Genomic DNA, 19857 nt, shown 5'->3' with positions numbered 1-19857 from the left:
ATTGTCACAACAAATGCTGTTTTAAAAAAAAGTATCCTTCAGAAATCAAACTAATCATTATCTTGTGTTCTTTATCACAATAAACGCTGTTTTAAAATCTTAATATTATATGTTACCTCAAACACTATGATAAAATTTGCAATTAAAATGATGAATGGCTGTAAGTTTAAAAAATTAATAAAGATTCCTCTGCAGTAATGAGAGAAAGATAGGAGAGCCCCTTACAGACTCCAGTGGAAGTGCCGCAAGGGCAAGAACTTTATACTGCTCATGGTTTTATCCTCCATCCCTTAAAAGAGGAACTAGCACACAGCAGTTACTCAGTAAGAATCTACTGACTGAACACATGTTATTTTCTAACATGTTGTTATAGGGTTAAACTAATGATTCTCATTATTGTTAGAATTGCAGTATTTGTTCTATGCTTACCCATCATATTTAGTGAAAACCCCTCCCCTCACAATTAGAAGAGCTTTATTTGGTTTTTTAAAAATAAAAAAGTAATTAAAGTTTATTTGAGAATTAGAGGCATCCTGAGGGAAAACTAGGGATCTGAAAGGCATCTGAAAGCCGAGTCCAAGGCACTCTATTTTAGACTACCAGGTGATTTCCTGGTGTTAATAATAGCGTTGTAAAATTCTAGATGAAGTACACAGTACAGATACAAAGACCACTGCAGGGACTGGACTGTGGAGCTTTTGTGGTTCCGTGTTGTAAAAAAGTAACAAGGTGATTTTTTTCTGCTAATAAATAAAATAACAATTTTACCTTTATATAGTATTTAGTCTTCAAAAGACTTTCAGTTTTTAATCATTGGCTCAGTAAATATTTACAGGGAGCTAGATACTATACTATGGAGCAGGAGTTATATACTAGGTCCTGGGATACAAAGCTGAACAGGACATAGTCCTTCAGAAGCTCCCAGAGTACTAGACCGCTTCGCTGGGTTCTCCACTCCACCGAAGGCAGATACACTAGGCCTGCCGCGGGCACTGTATGGAGGATCTGATGCAAATTTCGTACATCAGCACCTGACGGTCAAGTATTGCAAAATGAAATAATAGATTTCTGGGATTAAGAAAGCCATATGCCTATAAGATAGCGAGCACAAAGGATGGGGACAAAAACCGCAAATGAACTGTAACAGTTCTCCCTTTGATTGTGTAAACTCAATGTGCGTCTGCAGAGACACAACAGCTGTACCGTGACAGCTTGAAGGAGAGCTTACGAGTAGTAGTTTGGACACTGGATTTAAGATTGTGTGGCCTGGACTATTTACTTCAAATTTCAGTGTTTTAATTTATCTAGAAAATTGTTACAATGATGCCATTCTGATAAAGGTGTTAGCAGTGTTAAATAAGATAATATATGTTAAGTGCCACCAGGCACACAGCTAAGTCTCAATAAATGTTTAATATGATCATTAGTATTTTAAAGTAAACTCCCCGAGGAAAAGGACTGGAAACTTTACAAGCTTCATTCTTTACAAGCTTCATTGGGTCTAATATACTCTGTATATTGGAGGTGATTTTTATTATTAAACGCAGAATGGAAAAATGGAAATGGTACTGTGTTGTATCATAGGAAAAATGGTCATTCTTTTTTTCTGTTCATTTTCCTTACTCTTGGGCAGAACACATATTTACACAAGTGGGTAAAAATGTACACTTCATCATTATGGATTTGATAAACCACAGAAATCAAATATATCAAGATTTGTAAGGCATCACCTACAGGAATAAAAGCTCCTAAATCTTCCACATAACCTGGGTGCTCCTTAAGCCATTTTTCCAAATCCTTTCTCTTTGGCGCATCATCGCCTGCAAGTCTTGTCCCATCTTTGAGGTTAATAACTGGAACTGGACTTTCCGTATCAGGAATTCCTTGAGGTTGAGTATAGGACAGTGCTGGATTTATCCCTGTAGAAACCTGTGAGGTGGTTAAGCCTAAAGTAACCTGCAGAAAAACAACCAAGGGAAAATTTCATTTCTATGCTTTATCATTCGAGTTTTGATCTAATAAGGCAAATCATTTTGAAGAGGAAAGAAGGAAGTTGTTTAAAATTCTGCTAAATTTTTCAAATTGAAAATTTTCATGAATCTTGGTCAGTGCTGGATTCCTCTGAGATATAATCCAGAAGTACAGTCTAATTTCCTAATTGTATTTTTATGCTATAAGACATTCACAAAACAGCAATATGTATATTTACTAGGATTGAATTTTGGACTCAAGGATCAGTAGTTTTTACTTACATGGTTAGGTGGTTTATTTCTGTTAAAAAAGAGGATGTCAACACCTTCTACATTCTTCCTTCTTCCCCGCCTTTTTTTGACTATAGGCTGGTTGTCTAATCTAACTCCATTGGCACCAAGGGTTGACTGAATGGAAGTACCTAATGAAAAAAAATGCAAAATAGTGGTCAAAATCTAGATCTTACGCAAATTAAAGGTAGTCATTTTCTAAATATATGAAAGTGTTAGTTCTTATTTTACATATTCTAAATCAAGGAATTTTGGGGCTAAAAACACCCCTATTCCTCACCTAAAAACTTGGAGAACTCTAAGAAACTTCGATCTGTCTCTTCAAATTTTTGACCCTGACATTCACACATCTTATCCTTCCCTTTTAGAGGAAGAAGCAGGTCTTCCTCATATGCAAGACAAACCCTTCCTTTTCCTTTGAATCCATTAACTCCAACTATCTTTACTTTCTTGTGCCAAAATATCTTATTCTAATTAGAGTCTTCTTCTCAACTTAAAAACACGGCCTAACTCAAACAAAAAATGAACTTCTTTCAGCCTTTTCATAACTTTCAAACTTCTGAAAGGTTGGTCTTTGCTGTGCTCCTCTTCTTCACGGCCAACACATTCCTCAATGTCCCATAGCCCGTTACCATGACAGCCTTCTTAAGGTATTTTAAGATCACCATTAACCTTTTAGTTGTCAAGTTAAACTGACCTTTATCATTCCTCAGTTCAGCAGACCCTCAATAAAAATGTGTGTTAAGAGGTATGAATGAAACAGTTCCATGCATTCAGCCATTTTCCCCCCAATAAATACATATTTATCAAATAACTTATATGTAGGTATGAGGTACTATGATGGTTCAAAGATGAGTTAAATGCAGTTCCTGTCCTCAAAAAGTACATAATCTACAACTCTCTTATTAAATGAAAATATTGGGGCACCTGGGTGGCATAGCCGGTTATGTTCTGACTCTTGGTTTTGGCTCAGGTCATGTTCTCAGGGTCGTGAGATTGGGCCCCGCATCAGAATCTGTGCTCAGCATGGAGTCTGCTTAAGACAATCTCTCCCTCTCCCTCTGCCTCTCTCCACTGCTCTCTGTTTCCCTCTCTCTCTCTCTAAAACAAATAAATCTTTTTTTTAAATATATTTTTTTAAGATTTTATTTATTTATTCGACAGAGATAGAGACAGCCAGCGAGAGAGGGAACACAAGCAGGGGGAGTGGGAGAGGAAGAAGCAGGCTCATAGTGGAGGAGCCTGATGTGGGGCTCGATCCCATAATGCCAGGATCATGCCCTGAGCTGAAGGCAGATGCTTAACTGCTGTGCCACCCAGGCGCCCCTAAAATAAATAAATCTTAAGAAAAAAGAAAACATTATTAAGGATGAAATTTTTTTTAAGTAGTTCATAGCTTATAGTGCGAAATGCATTTTCAATCATTCAGGAGAATTTTTAGAGCAAGTACAGTGTATCGTTGAATAGGGAGTTGCCCTTTGGCTGGTCATGTAACCTTATGGAGGCCACTTACATTCACCACATCTCAGTTTCAAAATGGTACCTTAATTCATATGGTAAGGAATAGCTAGTTACAATGATTAAAAACCATGCTTCCATATAAAAGGACAATAGGAATGTGACATAACTTTATTTAAAAAAAAACTTTCATTATCTACAAAGTGAATTTCATTATAACCAGATTAACAAAATATTGTAAATATGGTTTGAAAATACTTTCACTATAGTACATTTTAGCTATAATAATAAACCAACTTTCTCAAAGTATCATCTTTAAAAGTACCATTCTGTTCTATAAGACGTTCTCATGGCTTCTTATTCTAATATGAATGAAATGCCTTACATCAGCGCCTTCTCCTGCATGACCCCCAACCCCTAATCCCTGTCCCAGCGCAGCTTTCATGTTGTTTATAATCTGGATTCACCTTTTCTAAGCAGGCTCTGCTTTCATACAAATCTCTCTCCAGTAGGAATTTACACACTAGCTGGGTCAGTCTTATCACAAAATCATACTATTAAGTCTCCGGTCCATGCTGTTCCCTGCCCCTTTTCTCCCTCGCCCACGAATGTCACTTTCCAGAAAGACCATTATCTGGTCTTCCTCTTATAGATCCTGTTCAATTCTACCTCTTCCAGAGGATTTTGCCTAAGTTTCTAGACAGTAGTGACTTCCCTCTTCTCCAGTATTTTTTAACTATAATGTGCTGTATAGCAAAACATATTATCTTGTGGTTTGTTTGTTTTTTTTGATGTTTGTCTAATATTTTAACATGTAGGTCTTAGTCTACCAAGCAACTGAAAGGCAGACAGTGTCTTACATTACTTTTTACTTTCCCTCTACTGCTATTCCAGAGTTATATAAAAACGTACTTAATTATCTTTGGAAAAACAATTGTATACACACCAAAGTGCACATTTATAAACGTACCCTATTTGGCCATTCATAAACATATTCTATTTGGCCAATTATGTATTCTCGTGATGTCTTTTCTTTTCCTTCTTAAAAAAAAACACAAACCCAGCTACTGGGACACCTGGGTGTCTCAGTTGGTTAAGCGTCTGCCTTCGGCTCAGGTCATGATCCCAAGGTCCTGGGATCTAGCGGGGAGCCTGGTTCTCCCTCTCCTCACCTGCTCATGCTCTTTCTCGCTATCTCTTTCTCTCAAATAAATAAATTCTTAAAAACAACAACAACAACAACAAAACAGCTACCTACACTTACTTCTAAGAGCAACTTCTAGGAATATTACTGTTAAGCTAGAATCCAAAATGGAAAATTTAACCTAATCTACTCTATAAAGCTTGTATTGCACTTATCTTAGCTGTAATTATAACAACATTAAAAATAGCTTCTTTTTGCTGAATGCCTACTAAGTGCCATACACTGAGCTAGGTTTAACAAATGTTTTCTTAAATCATCAAAAACAAAACAACAAAAACACAGAGGTATTATTAAGCCTATTTTATAAATGAGATCAGAAACATTAAGTTACTGGCCCAATGTCACAGCCAGACAGACAGAATTCAACCCCAGGTTGTTCCGCGGCTCCATCATCATCCTCTGGTTACTATTCTAGGTAGTTTCTGGAATGGGCTCTTTAGTTTTGTTCTACTGTCATTTTTGATATTTTACTATTTCCTTCATAAATTATATTACAACTTTTATCTTTACTTGAAACCTTCAGATAAAATTCAGAGGGTACCTACATAAATGTAAAAAGGGCTTAGGCTTTGGGATATTAATAACTATAATAAAGCATTCATTTAGTATCTAATTCTAAAACCTATTGTTAGGCTTAGATTTTAACATCGGTTAAATTTTAACATTGGTTTAGCATCTAATTAAGTGCCAGGCTCCATAATAGCCACTCTACATATATTATTTAACCCACCCAACAATGCTACCTCTCTCCAGCCCCAACCCTTCATTTCACAAACAAGAAAAGGCAAAAAATTGTTAACAGATTTCCTAAGAGTCGTGTTGGAAGGCAAATCTAGATTTCACATTTGCAATTATTAAGATGGATGAGCTATAATGCTTAGATAATAACTCTATCTAGTTTAAATGTATAAGGCTTTTAAATATTTTGTATTACTGCAGATTGCATTATAATTACTGCTTATACTATTAAAGAAAATATTATTTACCCAAGAGTTACATAAAGGTGAAGGCTGTACAACCTTCAGCTGCAATAGCAATATTCAGATGATAGAAATGTCAATCCCATTTTATAGTAGAGTTATCAGAGTACAAGCAGTGGTATTTCTTATTTTTTTTAAATTTTATTTACATTCAATTAATTAACATATAGTGTATTAGTTTCAGAGGCAGAGTCAGTGATTCATCAGTTGCATATAACACCCAGTGCTCATTCCATCTCGTGCCCTCCTTAATGCCCATCACCCATTTATCCCATCTTCCTACACTCTCCCCTTTTTTAAGATTTTATTTATTTGACAGAGAGAAAGTGAGAAAGCACGCTCAAGCATACGAGCAGGGAGAGAGGCAGAGGGAGAGGGAGAAGCAGACTCCACACTGAACAGGGAGCCCGACATGGGGCTCGATCCCAGGACCCTGAGATCATGACATGAGCTGAAGGCAGACACTTAACTGACTGAGTCACCCAGGCACCCCCCGCCCTGCCCCTGCCATTTTCTTATTAAAAAAAACAAACCAGAGCTCCCTAAATACAGTACTGTCAATGAAAAGCACAGTTTGGGGAAGTTATACTTCAATGACAGAAGCCTGGTTGATTCATATTTGAACTGCAAGCTACACATGTCTGAAAGTCCGGGAACTGGAGAATTACCATGAATGGTTAGTGAATCTGTAAGAGACCAAAGTAATGCTGATGATACTAATTTATAATTCAACTGTAATTTATAATTAAAAAGTCACGGTAGCAGCAATTGGGAATAGCAATCAATTTAACATGTATAATAAAGCATTATGTTTCCCAATCCTAGGAATTCCACACACCGTACACATGCACAACAGGAGTTTTGAAATGCTTCCAAGTACTGCATGGCAACCAGATTTAGTAGAATACTGAAACAGTCCTTAGCCTTATGTGAATGGAAGGTATAATGGGAATTCAAGTCGTTAATCTGCTTTAATCATTGCACTTTTTAAAGATTCAGCTGATCATGAGTAAAATTCTCAACTTTTGATACACTTTATAAAAGGGACACACAACAACAAAACAAGTTTCTTATGGATTCCTCAATGCCTACAGAGCACACAAGTTGTGGCTCCAATCTGACACATAATAAATACTGTTGATTCACAAGTGTCAAAAAGTTAGAAGAGATACAGTCCCAAGAGAAGGAGATACGCTTGTCACTTTCAAAATGTTAAGATTATCATGTAGACACGGGAATGAGTTGATTCTGTGATGCCTTTAAAGACAATTTCAATCTAAGAAAAACCAATTGTGGGCAAAATTTGCTTCTAAATAAGAAGGAATTTTGCGATAATCAGGGCTGCCCAGTAATAAAAAGGGCTGTTTCAGGTCGGAACAATCTTTTCCTGCAAATATTCCATGAGAATGGAGGATTACCTTTCAGGGAATAGTTATAACAATTCCTCTATCCTGTAGATGACTGAACTACACTATCTCAAAAGTCTTTCTAGAACTTCTCATTTTAACCTCCTCTACTAATCACCACTAATTTGTGATTTAGGTGTTTGCCTTTACATTCACAACCTGCTTTCATGTTGAAATGCTGTTTGAACTTCTATCTGTATAGAACTACTTGACAGAATATTTCCACCCAAATATTTAGGACCCCTAAACAAAATTGCACCCTGCTTTAAAATGTCATATTTAAAAGCCCCAATGGGTATTAACTAAGATCTAAAGATCTAGAATTATATTATATATATAAATAGGAATAAATAAAAGAGAATTTGGAAATGACAGTAGGAGTACTGCATGCCAAGGCAGTCATCATCATCCTAGTCACCTGATACTGGCACGGATTTGGGGAAATTGGCGAGGCCGGTCTCTGACGCACTCTGCAGCTCCCGAAGCCGAGCGAGGTACTGCTGCTGCCCCGGGGCACCGTCTTCACTATCCAATGGTCTTTTCTGAGCAAGCCCTTGCTTCTGAAATGTCAACTTCAAACCACCTTCCTGTTAACAAACACCATTATCAAGAAAGAAAAAATTACAAAAACTCATTTCAGTTATTAAGAGAATTTTTTTTTTACTTAGAAAAAGTGGAGTAAAAACTCTGAAACATTAATCAAATTCTCTCTCCTTATTCAGAAATAAAGAAAAAAAAATCAACCCATTTCTATGATGAATATTGAGTTTTCTATCTTAAAAGAAAACAAAATCTAGGTACTATCTACACTTTTCTGAGCAAAACAAAGTTTTTCATGTGACTAATACAGCGTAACACTATCAGCTTCAGACATACATCTTTAAGTACATTATTCAAATGACATTTCAGAGGACGTTACCCATGTATTACACACGGAGTAATCCATTTAGCTTCAAAAATCATACTGAAAAATGAAATGTTACTGATAACATGGCATGCTAAATGTTTAAAAGAGGAAGTGCACTGACATACCATTTAAATATTATATAAAAGAACCAAAACAATTAGAATTTGTCAGACTGTTTAAGAAAAGCATTCTTGATTGGCAGAAGGACTATTTTCAGAAGTACAGGTAGAGAAACATATTAAATGATGATCCTTCTAGTAGAATATTCAAGTTTAATAACCTGGATATCAAAAAGAAAACAAACCAAATACCAGAAAACAAGTATGTGAAGGAAGTAAGAGTGAGAGCAGGCAGCCACTTGCAGAAAAAGCATGCTGCACACGTAATCGCAATCGGGTCCTAGGGCAATAAAAATAAACATACGTCTTTGATTTTCACTGTAAACTCCTTTTCTCGTACATGCTTCTTCACCTTTGACATCTGTGTTGACTGATCGTGCTCTTCTTTAACGCCGGCACCTGGGGGAGTGGGTACACTGGGTTCGCTATATTCTGTAGCTGCGCCAGGACTGTCCAGCAGTTTTGTGGTATAGAAAGAAGCCACTGTGTTGGCATCGTAACTTCTTCTAGCTGAAGGCCACTTCCCTTTCAGCACTGTTTGACAAATACTGTCCAGCCGGTTGATCATCACGCGGTCCTGGAAGAGCATGCCACAGCCAAGTGTGATTTTAACAATCAGGCCAGATCTTTGGAGATGAAATGGCTCAGGGCCTTGATGGATTTAACCCCCGTACAACATACGTGCATTTGGTATGTACACATATTCACACACCCAATCATAATTCTGTAAGAATTCAAGTACAAATTTCCACTGGAGTTCAAAAATAGTTACGATAGAGACAGTCTTCTGTTATTTTTATAATTACATAAGTAATACAAGTTCCTTGTAAAAATTCAAACAACTCAGAACTAGGTCAGAGTAGAGTTCTCCTAAAGCTAAGTACTCTTGACCTAGTCTAGCCACATACCAAAAGAATTGCATTAATCCAATCTGAACTTCTACCACTGAGAGTATATGCACCTAAGTGAACTTTTTTTCTAAGTCACTGATGACTACGGTAAATTTCTCCAAGCAGACTCAGCTCAAAGCACCTATTTCATAAATAAACACCTGAATATTGACTTGTATGTGAATGTAAGTATTCATTATCTCTTATTCTAAACATTCTAAGGTTATGTTGAGAAATAGACACATTCAAGTACACCTATTTACTTGATAATAGCAGTTGATACATTTGATGCTAACACCAAAATGCCATGCTCTGTTTTATAGTGACCTATTTTTCCATATGAGAAGAGTATCTACCATTAAAGCAATAAGAAAAACACTCAAAAAATGATCTGTTCCAGGAGGACATTATCCATTTACCTTTGGCCAATATGAAGCTGCTAGCATGTATCCCCCTTGTAAGATGTAAGCTGACTCTGGTGTCCCATTGTTCATCTGGAAACTATCCTGGGTCTCGTCCTGGGTAGTGCTCAGTGACGCAACACTTTCTTCATCATAGGCTTTCACGTGAGGGGTACCTTCTGCTAAGAACAATTATAACTGTTTCAAGAAGACGGCATAAAGCAAGTTTATATATACTTTTCAAATCTTATATAATTATTCAGGTATATTTAAAAAGGAAAAAGAAGTAAAAACAAATGGGAAAAAAAAAGGGAAAAAAATTCACCTAGAATATAATACTCATTGTTTAAAAAATTAGCACAGGGGCGCCTGGGTGGCTCAGTCGTTAAGTGTCTGCCTTCGGCTCAGGGCGTGATCCTGGCATTCTGGGAGCGAGCCCCACATCAGGCTCCTCCACTTGGAGCCTGCTTCTTTCTCTCCCACTCCCCCTGCTTGTGTTCCCTCTCTCACTGCCTATCTCTATCTTCATCAAATAAGTAAATAAATAAAACCATTAAAAAAAAATTTAAAAAATAAAAAAATAAAAAATAAAAAATTAGCACAAAAGCAAAATAAGTGGCATTAAGGAGTTTGAGGGGAAAGGGTTAACAAAACAACCCTTTCTGCATGAAAATGTGACCCTCAGTTAACTCTATAGGTCCGCTTCCCTGCAAACAGATAAACTCCTGACTGATCAACTGCATTTAGCCTGGGAGGATCATAAATACCTAATGGGTATACTAACATTCTCTAAGGAGGGGACTCCTATAATGGGGCATATCCTTATGGCCACCCTGAAACTTATGTCCCAGTTGTTACAAGAGACTCTGGTTCCTGTGGACTATGAGGTTCCTTAGGCCAGACTAGCTCCTGCGCCCACTCAACGTCAACTCATTTCCGTGCACCTGAACGGTGGGCTGTGGCAAGCACATCTCAGGAGAGGGCCACCTGACATTACTCTGCCGGACAGCTGCCGTTCCTGTCCTGTACTGCTCTGAGTAGATAGCTGCCAAGTAAGGCCTATGCTACTCTTGTTGGTCTGACTGCTAAATCTAAAAATCCTGGTGGTGGTTATAGAATATCATCCTGATTTGTTCCCTGGTCAACTTGTTCAGAAAACAATGTAACATTAAATTGAAGGTGATCACAAAGAACTAAAATATTGTGTAAAATGCCTAATTTCTGTTTGATGAACCCATTTTGCAATGCCTGGAATACTGAATCGGGAGTGTGTACCAGTAAGTCTCGTTTCCTTCTCACTAGTGCTTCTCTAAGCAAATCTGTACAGGTAAAATCTCAGTCAACAATTTTAAACATGCTTAAGTTATCTGAACCAAATGCTTTTCATTTTCACTTGAAATGTCTTAAAATAGCAAAAGCACTTTATGCATATACCTCGCTTTTGGACTTCTTCTTCTTCACTGTCACTTTCTTCTGATGAAGATGAAGAGGAGGATGATGAGGAAGAGGATGAGGATGAGGATGAAGACGATGCTGAAGAACAAGAGGAGGATGAAGAAGAACTAGAGCCTGATCGAGAGTGGGAACAAGAGGAGGAGGAAGACGAGGAAGAAGATGATCTGGAAGAACAGGATGATCTCTCAGAATCAGAGTCAGACTCAGAACTAGATTCGGATCCTCTTTTGTGGACTCGCTGTTTCTTAGAAGCTGGGTTTGGAGTTAGGGGTTCTGTTCTGGCTGCAACCATGCGTCTGTCTGTTTCACCTTTTCCACCAGATTTCTGGTCTCCGGTGGCCTGCGGTAAAACCCCGTTCTTTGGACTTACAGGCTCAGACTTTATTAGTGTCCTGGTTTCCTCAGAAGACATAGATTCTTCTTCAGAAGACTGAGGCTCCTCTTTAAGATTTTCACTTTTAACTTTCATATCCTCTAGAATAATACCTTTAGCATCTAGGAGCCTAGGTAGAGAGGTAAGAGGAGAAGCAGAAAGTGCTACTTGATATTGCTGTAAAAGTGGGGTAGAAGTCCTTGAATGAGCCATCTTACTTTGACTGTAGTTCCTTTGAGCTGCCATAAAGGAGAGTTCAGGATCACGAAGAATGTGATAGTCTGTTCGGCTCACCCCATGTTTAGCAGCTCCAATGAGCAAGTCCCTATCATGAGGGCCACATTCCCACCAGACTGGTAAGTCTGGATTTGGATGGCAAAGCTTCAAGCGTTCAAACAATTGTGGATGCCGGAGGGCCTGTTCCCGTACTTTCCTTAGAAGTTCAATACGGTACAAAGTCCTAGAAGCACGTTCTTCTGTGATTGGCTGGATAAAAATATTTGGATCCACCAATTCTACGTTAAAACGAGAACAAAAACATTAACCTCAAAAACACTTTGTTACCGATTTAAAACAAATAACGCAACTTCTAAAATGTACCTCTACTCGGTATCATTGTGTAGTTTCCAGAATTTCTTTTTATTATTTTTAAGTGAGAAAAAAATAGAAGTTTTAAAAAGAAGTACCAAAATCCATACATATAATAGATAACACTGGATCTTCTGAAAGTAAGTAGAACATAACACTTTTTTTACAAGTATATGAATGTAAGAATTTAAAAAGTTCCCTATGACCTGTCTTTACTAATCTGTGCCTTACTCAAATAGAAAAACACTTACTTGAACTCATTTATAAATACAAATTAAAACTGTTAAATCATACCCCATAAACAAACAGAAGTCCCATTTCCCTAGCTGCACCAAGGTAACTCTGCATTACAGTGAACTCACAGGAACACCAAAGGCTTTCTTAAAATTGGAGGGAAATGCGGGAACATTGTCAAATGCTATGTGAAGTAATGGCTGGAGCTGGTTCAGCTTCAACATTAGATCTTGTGATCTTCCTTTTGATGGGGCTGTATCTTTGTGGGCAGAGATACTGGCAGTTTAGAAGTATTCAAAAAAGATAAGGATTTGTTGAAATAATTCAGGGGTCACTTAAAGGAGCTCGTACAATTTGAGCATCAAAATAATGAGAGTATTGGGTTATAACCTATAGGATAAAACAAATATCTGAGTCCATTCTGATATGAATAAATAATTGATGAGCAGATGAAAGCGAAACACCAACCCTTGCTCGCAGCAGAATTCCACAGTAAAAACTGTTACACACAAGGACCTACTCGTGGATACTTAAGTCAATGCGTGAAAGTTTGAGGAGAGGATTTGTGTGGTCTCAAAGTATCTCAAGATTTCTTTTAACTGCAGGGGAAAAGATAGCTATTTTACACTGGGGAAACAGCATAAACCACTGTAACCAAGCAGTCAAGGACAACCCCATCAGCGTTGGACATACCGCCATTCTGAACCCGTGGTACTTTCCGAGAAGGACACACCATTTCTGTGGTACTCCTGACAAAAATGCACACCCTCAACGCAACGACATGAAAACATAAGACAAATCCAAATTGAAGGATTTGTGGCAAAATAACTGATCAATATTTTTTTAAGGCATGAGGGTCATGAAAGACGAGAAAAACTGAGGGTCTCTTACAGACTATAGGAAGCTAAGGGGAAAGACCAACCAAATAGAAGGTGGGATCCTGGAACAACAAAGGGCGTCAGTGGACAAACTGGTAAGATCTGACTAGATATTCAGTTTAGTTAATGGCACTGTACTAATGTTAATTTCCTAGACTGATAATGATACTACAATTAGTCATGTAAGATTTTACATTAAAGGAGGCAAAGTGAGAGATACATGGAAACTTCTATAGTTTTCTGCAACTTTTCTGAAAGTCTAAAGGTATTCAAGATAAAAAGTTAAAGAAAAAAGAAGAAATCAAGGACCATGCAAACATCAAGGTTTGAGAATAGTATGGTGCCTGACAGGTATACACATCCCATTAGTAAGTAAGTATGGCTATTTAAGAAAGAAAAGTATTGTGTATTGTTCTTTCAATTTACATTATGTTTTTAAACAATTACCAGACTGTTGGACATAAGAACTTATTAAGTTGTTTGGATCTAATTATTCATTAAACAGAACATTTGGCCTCAGGTGCTGTGAAAAATTAGAGACAGTAAGGGCTCTGTGACCTGAGGAAGTTTGGAAAACCGGTCTAAGTAAAACCTTACACCCATTTCCAACAAGAAAACACAACCTTTTCAATCATTATTTAATAATTAACTTTCCTTTTTGCTTGAAAACTGGAGTCCAAAGTGGTTAATTTATTCACCACATTTTACATTGCTGATGGGAATTAAGAAAATAAAAAAAGAAATGAGGGCCTCTTGGCAACCATAAATAATAGAAGACACAATACTTTGCTTTATCTGTCTTTTTAAAACCATTGCTAGTCTTACAAAAGACATTTAACTAGACTAAAATCTACCCTGAATCATCTGGTATTTGGGTAATCAAGTAATGGGCTGGCTACTCTATTCAGCAGACTGACAACAGATCTGTTAGGACATAAAACTAAAACAAGCAAACAAATTCACATGGAGTTTACATCCTTTTATTAGCCATTTATATTGTACTACAAAACAGGAATAGGAAGGCAGTGGGGTTTAGCAGTCAGAAATCATATTTAACAAAGAATGGAGACAGTGGCTCATAACAGCATTATCGAGAGGAGTTGCTGGCAGGATGAACTATTTCTCTGGGTTTCAAAGACAATGAAATTCACCCCAGAATAGGGCTTTGGCTGAGCATCAGCACCTCTGATTAGTTGTTTGTTTTTTTTTTTTTTGGAAGGCTCTGGGTGATCTTTTTTTCCTACTAAAACTCTTTAAAATGTCCTTTGAGCAGAGGCCTCATTCCTTGCAAAATTATTCATGTAAATAAGCCCTCTAACACAGCTCCTATCAGATGGACTAAGTACACAAGTTAGTTCTGTTCACAAGCTACCATGAACCTTCTACCTCCCTCGATCATCAGTCTAATACTGAATTAGCACTGGCCACTCCTCAAAACTCAGGGTGTAACTTTATTCTTTTTAGATCTCATTTTAATAGCAGGATTGACAAATAGGGAGATCTTTGGACATAGTTTATTTACAATTCTGAAAAATTACTGAGGTACTAAATTAGACTACTGAAATAAACAAGTTAGAAATTTCTGAATTTTAGTGCTTTTTGCTTCTTTGACCCAAACCAGGAAAGACAAATTTTATACCTACCTTCTTTGGAAGGAAGACGACAAACCCTCCGACACATAGACATGAACGCGTACAAATACTTCTCCAAGCTATCATCAGTTTTCTTATGCAGCCTAGCCATAGCTCTAAATTTTGTCCAATCAAACTGGCCTCTGTCAGGGTCAAATACCACTCCAAATGTAGACACAACTCTATAAAAGTCAGCTTCTTCTCTTCTCGTCCATCTGAGTCAGATTAAAGAAAAAGTCACATTGGTCACTAAAATAAATATTTATTAATGCTGAATATAATGACTATAATAAAATTTAAAACATTTCAAGTACCTAACACTTTAAAGGTTTAAATGCAGGACACTGCCTTGCAAATACATTTAAAAATGCTAGTTGAGGAGCACTTGGGTGGCTCAGTTGGTTAAGTGTATGGCTCTTGGATTAGGCTCAGGTCCTGATCTCATGGCTCGTGGGACTGAGCCCCGTGTTGGGCTCTGCGCCCAGCAGGAGTCTGCTTGGGTATTCTCTCCCTCTGCCCCTTTCCCACTCGTGCATGCATGTGCTCTCTCAAATAAATAAATAAGTCTTTTAAAAACATGTTAGCTGACTCATCTATCCAACCACGCTTCTTTTCCTAGACTATAATAGTTTTTTGCAAATCTACTCTCTAAGAAAACACGCAGGGGAGACAAGATTATGTAAGACACAATGACCCTACCTTTAGGGAAAAGATAAAACATTTCAAAGATATTTCTAGTATAAGGTAGTATGTTATAGCTGTATGCGTTATAGAAACTAAGAATTTTAGGAGAGCACAGAAGATGGGAGGACCACTTCAGACTTGAGTGATCAAGAAAGCATCACAGAAGTAAGTGGCATTTAAGATGAAACAAGGCAAAGATCAGCCAGGTAATTCTAGGAAGAGGGCATAGTATAAGCAAAGTAGGAAGTAATCTACATTTTGGGGGTATGATAAGCATTCCAGATTGACAAGGATATGGCTCATACCAGAGACAGAGACAGGGTTGGGGTCAGATTATGAAACATTCCATTTGCTTGGCTAAAACAGTCTCTGTTCAGTTGAAAGCTCCTAAGATACTTTAAGAGGGTAATATTATCCTCACACACCACAGATCTCCACAGTCTAATTTATGGACACTTTTTCCTGGTTAAGTTATGGAATTGTGTGAACAAGAAAGAATGTGTATGAGACCTTTGAAAAACATCAACAGGCCATTTTCAGCATAGCGCTACCTTAAGAAGATTAATATAATACTGATGTAAAAATAGCCTGGGAAACCAATCAAATCATATGAACCTTGCATCTGGGGGATGAAAGCAGGAATAGAATACAAAGGATGGATTAAAAGATTGCACAGGACACACAGAAATGTGACATAGTGTCTACCCTCAAAGAATTTACAACTTAGAAGGACAAGACACAGAAAGGCAAAGATCAATGTCCTTACGACATCTTATATTAGTGTGACAATGCGAAGTTTATTTGGGTAAGTGCTATCTGAGTGCAGGAAACAATACTGTGAGCTGGACTGGTTGAGAAAAAAAATAGTAGAAGAGGTAGGATAGGTGTTGAGCTCTGAAGGAGGGGCTAGGTTTGGACTAAAGAGTGGGAAGAAGGGCGTCCCAGGTGATAGGAACAACATAAGCTAGGTATTGAGTCAAGAACACATAGGACACTATGGCTGCGGGAACAGTACTGGATAGAATTAGAAATGCATGCTGATGCTGAAACTGAAGAGACTCTTGAACCTAGGCTTAAGAACACACTTTATACCTGCAGTAAATAAGGAGGCATGGACTATCATGATAAAGCTAAACTTTAAGGACGATTAATCCAGATCTGACCGACCAAGGAAAAATGCACGTGGGAGGTTAAAGATGGCCCTGAATTCTCTGCCACTCTTCCCACGGAGAGGCACAATCTATTTCCCTCTCCTTTTAATCTTGGTTGGCCCTGTGACTGTTTTTTGACCCACAGAAGGTGGCAGAAGTGACACTTTGAAACCCTGAGGCTGGGCCTTAAGAAATTGAAGCTTCTTCTGCCTTTGCCACTGGGAATGCTCCCTCATAAACGCTGCCAGGGCCAACTGCCAGCCATGTGGGTGAGGCCACTTTCTCCCTTCCGGACATCTCACCACTCCCACCAACACCACGGGAAGCAGAAGAACCACCTGGTCAACCCATACAATCGTGAGAAATAAAAAACTGATGTTTAAGTCACCACATTTTGGGGTAGCGGTTATTATGTAATTATAGACAACTGAAACAGTACAGTTGCTGAGGTAGTATTTGAAGAAGATTATGTCTAGGACATCTAAAAATCTTAAGTTTCAGACTGACTAAATCTGGTTACAATGAATGTGCTACAAGTAATACAAAAGAATAATGCTGTATTTTCCAGAGAACATCCAAGGACCCAGGCTTAACACGGACGCCAGGTTATTGCAAAACACTGCTATTCTTTTCAACACAGTCTATCCTTTTCAAGAAGTTAAAACTTTTGGGAGGAGAGAAGCATGCCTGTCTTCTTAACAAGTTCTCTTACAAAAGGGTCTACCATTTTGTCCCTCTTTGATATCAGTTGTTCCAAGGGTTCATCCTTTATATAAAGCATAAACGGACTTGTCTTCCATACATTCTTACATTTCATAAATGTCATAATGTAAAAATAAGGTAGAATGAACTTTATTTCATGTAATTTAAATGTACCCTTTATTAATAATTTAATTCTTGAGTTTGCTTTGCAATTTCATTTTTTTAATAACTCACTGGTCATAAGCATGACAAAATAATGATTAAATATGAAGCATGGCTAGGAACTATAAAATGCAATTATTTTCGTTTGACCGTATTTGTTGTGTATATGTGTGTGAGTATATATTTATGCATGCGTATGCATGCATAAAACACTTTGCTTTGACCAACTTTTCTACCAATATATGTTTTTCACAAAGTGAGATCATCATACAGTAACAGCCTTCTGAACGAATAGCTACATTTATACAATTACACTAATATTAAAAATTTAGTGCTATTGTCTTACCTTTGCTGCCTTTCTATCTTGGCTGCCATTTTAGGATTGAGAGTGGCTTCTTCGTAAAGAGGCTGCATTACACTGGCGGGCACTGAGAAAGTAGGCTGTATCTGCTGGATTTGTCTGTTTTTATTAGTACGCTGATATGCAGTGATGAGACGCCTCAAACGTGTAGTTAAAGCTGATTGAGTTGGCCAATAAATTTTATCACCTTCCATCAGTTGACCATCTATATTTAAAGAAACTCATGTCAATAAAAAAACAAAACAAAACTGAAAAAAACCCCGCCCCCCAAAACTAAACAGATACTGAAATGAAACTCATAAAAACAGCAAAATTTCCTTACTTAAAATCTTTTTCTTTCAATCTGATTATGTGGAAAAAAACCCACACAAGCCAAACTTCTCATTATAAAAGAGTTTTCTTTTAACCACAGCTCTAAAAACATTACAATAAACTTAAAGAACAGCTCAAAGTAAGTAGGTCACAGTGGAATAAAGAACCGTAGTATCTACTGAACATCCCTTGCACAGAAAATACAACTCTTGCATTTCCAGGTCTAATAGATTTTTACCGGCTGGCAAATACTCAAATGCCTTAAACTTAAATGAATTAAAAGTCAAACTGAAATCCCTGAGAAGCTGAATACTGTAAACTCTTTTACTTAAAGCCTCCTATATTAAATCAATCTCAATTTATGTGAGAATCAAAACATTTTAAAGGTCATTAGTGAGGAACATATATTATAAAAAATTCCCTATGACAATGCTATCACTTTTAAGCTTTTATTCACCTAATAAAGTGCAGGATCTAGCTCTCTATTTCCAGGGTATAATCTTATAATTACATACACCATAATTAAGCGGTAATCATTCATGCTAAGCAAATATTACTCCTTCTTTCCTAGTCAAACTATGAAAGGATGAGGCCCTATTCCACTTGGGTGCCAGCTGGGAGTGAGTGTACTCTGGTGACAGCATGTTTCTATCTTGATAATCAGAAGGAAGTAGAAGCAAGACCCTGCAAAGAAAGGCTTTGCAAAAAAGGGGTGTGAGAAATGATGATTCCTAACACAGTTCCTAATACAGAACTAATAAGCTGTTGAATGGATTACTGAACCAACACTTTAATGATGAAATCTCATGCATAAGTTTAATAATCAAGCCACAGAATCATCAAAGCTTTGATTCCATAAAAGCTCAGTGAGTCACGGCATAAAGATTTGCAACTAAAAATATTGTTAAATTCCCAACTAGTATGTCCTATAATGATTACGATGGTCTTCAAAAAAATTTTCATACACATCTAAAATATCATAGAAGTGTAATAGTTTATTGATTTCATGGTATCATGAGAATGTGAATTTCCACGAAAACTAAGTAAAAAGAGAGAAATGCAATTTACCTCCATCTGCTATAACAAGATCTCCTGGTGAAGAAACATCATCCTTTTAAAATAAAACAGAAATTTGTCATAGGGTGATTGGTCAAGATACATTAAAGATGAAAAGGGAATCAAACTTTTTAAGAACTTTTTGCAATAGAATTTTTCATGATGAATTTAGCAAAAATAAAAATTTTAATATCTTGTTCTCAATTCCCACCCTTTTATACTTCTCTGTTGCCTTGTACACTTTAGGCCAGTTATTTTCCACTAAAATTTCCCCCTTCCATGATCACGCTTAGGACAAGTGCTTTTCTTCCACCCTTCCTCTAATTGCAAATATACCCTAGGTATTATCGGTAACAGGGTTTTTTTGTTGTTGTTCTATATACCAACTCTCATAATTTATTCTTTCTCATATTTGATTATTAGACAACCTGCAAATCTTTTCTCTTCCAGCCTTGAACAGTTTGCTTGTGCTGCATATCTAGTTTTTATCTGTCAACAGAGCATCTCCAATCAGGTATTCCAACATTACAGTAAACATATTCATAACCTTGGTGGTTTTATTCCAATGACTATTTTCTGTTGTTGTTTTAGAAAAGCCTGAAGTTAGAATTATCATCATTCCTTTGTAAGTGGGTCTTTTTACT

The 19857-nt window shown here is 37.2% G+C and overlaps 1 protein-coding gene across 19 annotated transcripts in view; it reads right to left on the bottom strand.

Annotated features, from left to right (window-relative positions):
• CHD9 (chromodomain helicase DNA binding protein 9) overlaps positions 1-19857 on the bottom strand; it is a 212483-nt gene that overhangs the window by 10841 nt on the left and 181785 nt on the right. For 14 of the 19 annotated variants that reach the window (XM_026494743.4, XM_026494741.4, XM_048224064.2 and 11 more), the window contains 9 exons: positions 19226-19268; positions 17831-18050; positions 14798-15000; positions 11061-11969; positions 9645-9808; positions 8640-8912; positions 7728-7896; positions 2253-2392; positions 1735-1956 (listed from right to left, as the gene is read on the bottom strand). In XM_026494743.4, coding sequence (XP_026350528.1) covers positions 1735-1956; positions 2253-2392; positions 7728-7896; positions 8640-8912; positions 9645-9808; positions 11061-11969; positions 14798-15000; positions 17831-18050; positions 19226-19268 — 2343 coding nt within the window. The remainder of the gene's footprint in view (positions 1-1734; positions 1957-2252; positions 2393-7727; positions 7897-8639; positions 8913-9644; positions 9809-11060; positions 11970-14797; positions 15001-17830; positions 18051-19225; positions 19269-19857) is intronic. The other 5 variants (XM_048224068.2, XM_026494753.4, XM_048224067.2 and 2 more) reach the window with 3 other exon arrangements.

The sequence above is a fragment of the Ursus arctos genome, unplaced genomic scaffold, assembly GCF_023065955.2.
Source record: "Ursus arctos isolate Adak ecotype North America unplaced genomic scaffold, UrsArc2.0 scaffold_19, whole genome shotgun sequence".
Classification (NCBI taxonomy): Eukaryota; Metazoa; Chordata; class Mammalia; order Carnivora; family Ursidae; genus Ursus; species Ursus arctos.
Note: the sequence above shows the minus strand (reverse complement) of the source record. Positions and strands in the feature narration are given on the sequence as shown.